The 6,965-nt window shown below is 55.6% G+C and overlaps 1 protein-coding gene across 1 annotated transcript; it reads left to right on the top strand.

Annotated features, from left to right (window-relative positions):
- The first annotated feature begins 4,681 nt into the window (after positions 1-4,681).
- Positions 4,682-6,546, top strand: LOC117851290 (F-box/kelch-repeat protein At1g80440). Its single transcript, XM_034733084.2, has one exon. The coding sequence runs from the start codon at positions 4,827-4,829 to the stop codon at positions 5,961-5,963; it is 1,137 nt and encodes a 378-aa protein (XP_034588975.1). The 5' UTR covers positions 4,682-4,826; the 3' UTR covers positions 5,964-6,546.
- Positions 6,547-6,965: the final 419 nt, after the last annotated feature.

The following is a 6,965-nucleotide window of genomic DNA, read 5'->3' as shown; positions in this document are numbered from 1 at the left end:
TCCTTTGGATATGATAATCAGATGGCCGCTGGCTTTATCTGTTTCGCTTGATGATGAATGCGAAACATGGAGCGAGTTGATGTTTTCCATGAACGGGCCGTGTCCCGCGTTTTGGCACTCGTATACGTTTGCTTAGCCGTCAAATGGTGATATAAGCAGATCTTTTTTTGCTGTAAGTGAGATGCGGCGTTTATTTCGTTGGAGACTTGAGGACCGGAGTACATTACGTGTAGAGTACATGTGTTGTCATGGACTAGTGGTAGGGGGCTAGGGGCATTTGATGAATTTTAATATTAAAACCGTAAAGATAAATGGGTGTCTTAATGTAAGATATATTTATTTTGTCATTCAGTAGAAAAATTCTCCTGATTTTTGGAGCTTGCATGACTTAAATGACGGACGGAAGTTAGGAGTAATGCCATATAAGGAAAAAAAAGTTTTTTCAAAGTTAAGAAAAGAATTGAGCCATCTTCTGTGAAATAAGAAATTTTCTCTAAATTTTTTAAAAATTTAGGATGCATGCGAGAAGAGGGATAGGAGGATGAGACTTCCTATATGTGGGGAGCAGGGTAGGACAAATGAGAGACTCTTCGTTCGGAAAACGAGGGATAGTGAGTGTAGGGCGAACAGAGGACTAGTTGGAGCTTCTTACACTAAAACTAATCTTCCAAGTTTATCCACACTGGATATAGCGTCAATAAATTAGAAAGCAGCCATCATCGCATCCGCGTCAAGGCCGGGGGCAGAATCCCGTCGCCCCGGTCCCCGCGGCCACCGCACGGCCGATCCTGCGATCCACTGGCCACTTCCGCCTGATCCATCAACTTGCCGCCGCATCCGGAGCCCGGAGCGGCTGCCCACTTGCTTGGCCGCCCGCAGCCCGCCCGCCAGTGCCAAATGCGCCACCCACGACAGCGACGGCGTAGATTTTCCGTCTCCGCGCGGCCCTGCGCCGCTGCTGTGATCAGGGGAAACGGGGGAGTGATTTCTGATTTGGACGGGAGGCGACGCGAGACTGGCGGGGCCGGCGGCGCGAGATGATAGGATCGCGGGTTACCGCTTGCTTGCCCTCCACACACCACAATGATCGCTGCGGTATTATCCCATCCGCGGACCGGACCAGGCGGTCTTATTTTTTTTCCCCGTTCGTCCCTATCCGCTCGTTTTTAGGTGGATACCCGCCGCTAAAATTTGGCACGTGTCACATCAAATATTTGATGCTAATTAGAAATATTAAATATAAGCTAATTATAAAACTAATTGCACAGATGAAGTCTAATTCGCGAGACAAATCTATTAAGCCTAATTAGTCCATAATTTGATAATGTGGTGCTACAGTAACTATTTACTAATGATGGATTAATTAGGCTTAATAGATTCGTCTCGTGAATTAGCACAGGGGTTCTGCAATTAGTTTTATAATTAGCTTATGTTTAGTCCTCCTAATTAGCATCCGAACATCCGATGTGACACTACTAAAGTTTAGCACGTAGTATCCAAACACCCCCTTAATCTCGCCAGGTTTCTGTGGTCGCCGGATACGTTGCGGTGTCGGTGTGGTACAGTGGCAGATGGCTCTGACTTTTCATCATCTAGTCACGTTGTTCTGTCATGGCCGGTTCCTTAACAAGTTACCTTACAATTGTCACGCGTCGAGGAACGGAGAATCACGTCAGTTAAGAGTGGTCGGACTGCAGCGAAACGGTGATCCCTTAGCTTCAGGTGTGTTGGGTTGTTCCATCGTACTTTTTTTTAAATGTTAGGTTCAACCCATCCCATGTTGGGTTGAGAGGGATGGCTCCATTCCGGTTATTGTTTTTAAAGATTGTGAGAGATAAGATAGATATCGTTTTCACAGCGTTAGTGACAATTCTCCTTGGATGCACATGTCTACTTTTTTTCATTTGCCTTATCTCTTTCCTCAGTCTTGGCTCTCCAGCCCTATGCCCCACCACCCCCAGTGATGCACCGACTGCTAACCAAGGGTCGCGCATCCAGTCGCCCGCCTCCACGAGAGCTCGTAGCGCCGGTTGTTGTCTTCCTCCACCTGGCTACTTCAATCCCCTCCACCGAATATTGGATTTACTCCAGCTAGCATCAAAATTCGCTCGTCAAACTTCGATTACTTCCTTGTCGGAGAAATTTGTTGTCCGTAGTTAGTCCTAACTCAATCCCTCAGAGTCAAAGCTTCCTTGCTTCAAGACGAACTCATTTGAGCACCCATCTTCGTGAATCGATGTCAAGGATGGCCATAATCGAAGTTTTTCCAATCCATGGCACAATAAGAGCTCGAGCTCGCCCCGGCAGTCCTGTGCGCCCACCCTAAGAGCCGCTCCTCCCTCTTCCCGCGTCGGCCGCCGCTCCTCCCTCCCTCCCCCGCGGTGGTCTCCTCCTCTGTGCCAGCTGCTGCCCCTCTACGTCAGTCGTCCCTTCTACGCCAGCCTCCTCGTCACGCTCCTCTGCGCCACCCTCTCTCACTCGTCTGCACACACACGTGAAACGGCCTAGGAACGGCGTCCATCTGGGTTGAGTGCGTCCGCTCATTTTGGGCGGATGCACTCGACCCCCATTGTTTGGTTTTGGGACGAAGTGGGTTGGGTCGGCTCCAACCTATTTTTGGATTGAGTTCAACCCATCTCATATTTGGTTGATGAGTATGGGTCCAACCCAATTTTTTATTTGGTTGGAAAGGTTATTGGAATGGGATGGATGCTACCTTAACACCGTTAGCTATAGTAAATTGTGGAGCCTGCGTGTCAATAGTGGGACCCACTTGTCATTCTCTTGTATTATTTATTTCTTCTACGTTCTTCCTCATCCTCATCCTCCCCCGTCAGCCCCGCCTCTCCTCCCTCAAGCCAAACCTCATCCTCCCCCGACAGCCCCGCCTCTGCTCCCTCGAGCCCTACCTCATCCTCCCCCGCCAGCCCCACCTCTGCTTCTCGCCAGCGGCGCCGTCTGCCCCCGCCGGGATCTCCACGCCGCCACCCCTACCGTCCCGGCGGCGGAGCTCCCCTGGGCGGAGCCCACGCTTACCTGGCCGGTGGCAAAGCTTTCCTGGGTGGAGCTCGAGCTCACCTGGCCGCCCTTCCTCTTCCCCGGCGTCAACCTCCCCTGCGCCAGCCTCCGGCCCGTCGGCCTCCCTGGCGTCGGCCTTCCCCGCACCGGCCTCCGCCGCGTGGCCTTCCCCGGCACTGGCCTTCCCCGCATCGGCCTCCGGTGCGTCGGCCTCCCCGTAGCGCCGCCCTTCTCCTCCACCAACGGAGTGAGACGGCATGCGTGGGAGCCAACTGAGTCGGACCATCCCAACCCGCACATGCAGGGTATATTCTCTATCAGGGATGAACACAACACACTATATTTTGAACCGAAACACCGTGCTAATTGGGTTCGACCCAACCCAACCCACTCTAACCCTCAAACCAAACACACTCGAATATTCCCTCCTGAGTCCGATCCAACCCATATACTTTTTCAATAAACACGGGGATCGAACCCGTTCTGACTCAATTTGACCTCAGAACCAAACACACTCTAGGATCAGGCTGGTGCCGGCAGGGAGCACATGGCCTCTGACGTGCGGCGCGCCGTTCAGAAGATTCGTGGGGAAATGGCGGGCGTGACGGCCGGCCGGCCGATCCGAGAACTACGCAGGCTGCGACGCGTGTGCTTTGCGGGAGCTCTCAATGAGTCGTGAACTCATGATGCCCCCGAGTGGCAGAATAACGGTATCACTCGAAAACCGTGCATCGCCGGACATGTGGCGAGGGCCGATGTTGCGTAACGCCAGGTTCCAATCGAACCGCGACATCTGTCCTGTGAGTTCAATCCCTTGGCGTCGAGCGGAGCCTCGCACAGTCACACGTGCACGAGGCATGTGGCTGCTACAGCGCTGGTACACAAACAACTCTGCTTTCGGGAGCTTCGACCTCCAAATTGGTCTCATCTTGAATCCCGGAGGCAACGGCCCGGTCCTTGCGAAACCGCTAGAAGATCCGGGCATCCGGGTCCGGGGTCCCCGTGATATCAGCTGCAGGCAGGGATTCAGGGATGGCGGCGCGCGGGGAGCGTCGCAGCGTGAGCCGCTGCTGATTCGGACGCGGAATCCACCCGCTCGGATGAGGACAAGGGATGGGAGTACGGGACCGGGAGCGCTGATCTGTGGTCTCGACGGGCCACGCGGGGCCTCCGCATTGGGTTCCCGGCGCCACGGCGCGCCCGCGGAGAGGTCTTCCGTGTCGGTCTCCCGCTGCGCCCGTGGTCCCTGGCCTTTCGCCGCGCCTCTTCTTCCGATCCAGTGGTCAACTAGCTGAGTGTACTGTACTTTACAGCAGTTCCTTGTTCAGTCCCAATTTTGCTTCTCATTTCGTTAACTGTTTACTGAATGTCGTCGGAAGGCGAAGCCTGCGATCCTCAGTTCTCATCGCTGACGTGGCACGCTTACCTCTAGCGAAGCCTATCGACATGCCATTTGTGCCTATCGACAACGCATCCTGACAAACGAAGTGACATGTGGTTTATCACAAACGGATTAAAATCCAGGAGAAGCCATCCCCACACGTAAATCATTGAACAAAAAAGCTCTGGAAGCAACTGGACCCACACAGTCCTCAAAATATCGCGCGCTTGCTATTGCTCTGTCTGCCCCAGCCTCCATCTCCATATAAATACCCCAATCTGCTCCCGCTACTCGCCTCACACAAAAAACCATCAAACACGCACAGAGCTCAGAGAACAGCCTCTCGTTTCTTGCACGAATCCAGCTTCGATCCATCGATCGGAACATCGCTTACGGCCAGACGCAGCTGATCAAGGCATTATCTGCAATGGGCGAGCTGATCCCCGGGTTGCCGGAGGAGGTGGCGAGGGAGTGCCTCGTCCGGGTGGGCTTCGACCAGCTGCCGGTGGTCCGCCGCATCTCGCGCCAGTGGAAGTCGGAGGTGGAGTCGCCGGACTACCACCGCCTGCGCCGGGCGGAGGGGCTGGCGCGGCCGGTGCTCGCGCTTGCCCAGGCGCAGCCAGCGGCGCCGGCCGACGACGCGGCTCCGGCGGCGCACAAGCACTCGTCGACCGCGGCCTCGGGGGGGCCCGCGAACTCGTACCGGATGGTGCTGCTGGACCCGGTGGAGGGGCGGTGGGCGCCGCTGCCGGCGCTGCCCGGGCCGACGGAGAGCCTGCCCCTGTTCTGCCAGGTGGCCGCCTTGGACGGCGGGCAGGGGAGGAAGCGGCTGGTGGTCGTCGGCGGCTGGGACCCGGAGACATGGGCGCCGATGGACGCGGTGTTCGTGTACGACTTCCTCACCGGTGCGTGGCGGCGCGGCGCGCCCATGCCCGGGCCGCGGCGGTCCTTCTTCGCCTGCGCGGCCGTCGGCGGCGCCGTGTACGTGGCCGGCGGCCACGACGAGGAGAAGAACGCGCTGCGGTCCGCGCTGGCGTACGACCCGGACGCCGACGCGTGGGCGTGGCTCCCGGACATGGCGGCGGAGCGCGACGAGCCGCGCGGCCTCTGCGTCGCCGGCAGGTTCCTCGTCGTCGGCGGGTACCCGACGCAGGCGCAGGGCCGCTTCGTCGGCTCCGCGGAGGCCTTCGACCCGGCGACGTCGGCCTGGGCGCCCGTCCAGGACGGCCTGATCGAGGACGGCGCGTGCCCGAGGACCTGCTGCGCGGCGCCGGGGGCGTCGGAGCGGATGTACATGCTCCGCGACGGCCACCTCGTGGCGCGCGATGGCCTTGCCGCGTCGTGGCTCCCGGTGGCGCAGGTGCCGGAGGACGCGCTCACCGCGGCGACCGTCTCCGCCATCCCCGACGGGCGCGTCGTGGTGATCGGCGCCGGATGCCACGGCGGGGACCAGACCGTGTACGTGCTCCGCGAGGAGGCCGGGAAGGGCGCGTCCTGGGCGCGCGCGCCGGCGCCGCCCGAATTCTCCGGCCACGTGCAGGCCGCCTGCTCCCTTCAAATCTGATCAAGTGTACATAGAAGAATGCAGAACAAATCTGCCTATACGCATGTACATAGCTAGCTACGCGCCTCTGCAACTATACGTCTCACGGTTGTATATAGCATTAGACTACGTCAAGCAAAGCAGAGGAAGGGAAGAAAGTTTAAGGGTGGATCCTCGGGCTTAAGTTTAACTCTTATCCTATCGAATGTTCGGATGAATGTTCGGATGCTAATTAGAAGTACTAAACATGAGTTAATTATAAAACTAATTGCATAAGTTCTAGGCTAATTCGCAAGATGAATCTATTAAGCCTAATTAATCCATCATTAGCAAATGGTTACGGTAGCACCACATTGTCAAATCATGAACTTAATTAGGCTTAATAGATTCGTATCGTGAATTAGCCTCCATTTGTGCAATTAGTTTTGTAATTAGCTTATATTTATACTCTTAATTAGTATCAACATCCGATGTGATGGGGTTAAAGTTTACCTCATGCTATCCAAACGTTTGAAAAAGAGCGAAGGATGGCAGGTTCGGAATATTTTGTTTCATCAAAATTTGTTCCGTCGAAGTCTCTTCGCAGCATGTTCAGTTCAGTCAAGTTCTAGCTAGTGTTCTGAAGTTCTAGAACCTTTCGTTGGAATTGGAACTGTTAGCCGGACAAGAAAGTCTCTGTTTTGGGGACCTGTCCGTTTGGAATCTTCTGCAACCGTGGAGATTACGTGACAATGAAGTCCGTCGTCTCTATCCCGAGCCATGTCGTCGTCTCGCTGCATTTACATCGTCGTTTCCCAGCGTCCATATCTTCCACTGACGTCACGCACGTTCCGAGAGAAGTTCGGCAGCACCGTTTCAGGGAGAAACCAGAGCTGCATCTCCGCTCTGCAACTCTGGCCTCTAGCTCGTTCAGAATCAGTGCCTTTGCACGAAGAAGGAATAGTCTGAACCAGCTCGATCGACGATCGGTTACCACTTACTGCCGCTGATCCGGAGTTTGTGACGCTCGCACGGTCCGGCGTC

The sequence above is a fragment of the Setaria viridis genome, chromosome 4 (genome assembly GCF_005286985.2).
Source record: "Setaria viridis chromosome 4, Setaria_viridis_v4.0, whole genome shotgun sequence".
In the NCBI taxonomy this organism is placed as follows: Eukaryota; Viridiplantae; Streptophyta; class Magnoliopsida; order Poales; family Poaceae; genus Setaria; species Setaria viridis.
This window is presented reverse-complemented; position numbering and strand designations above follow the sequence as displayed.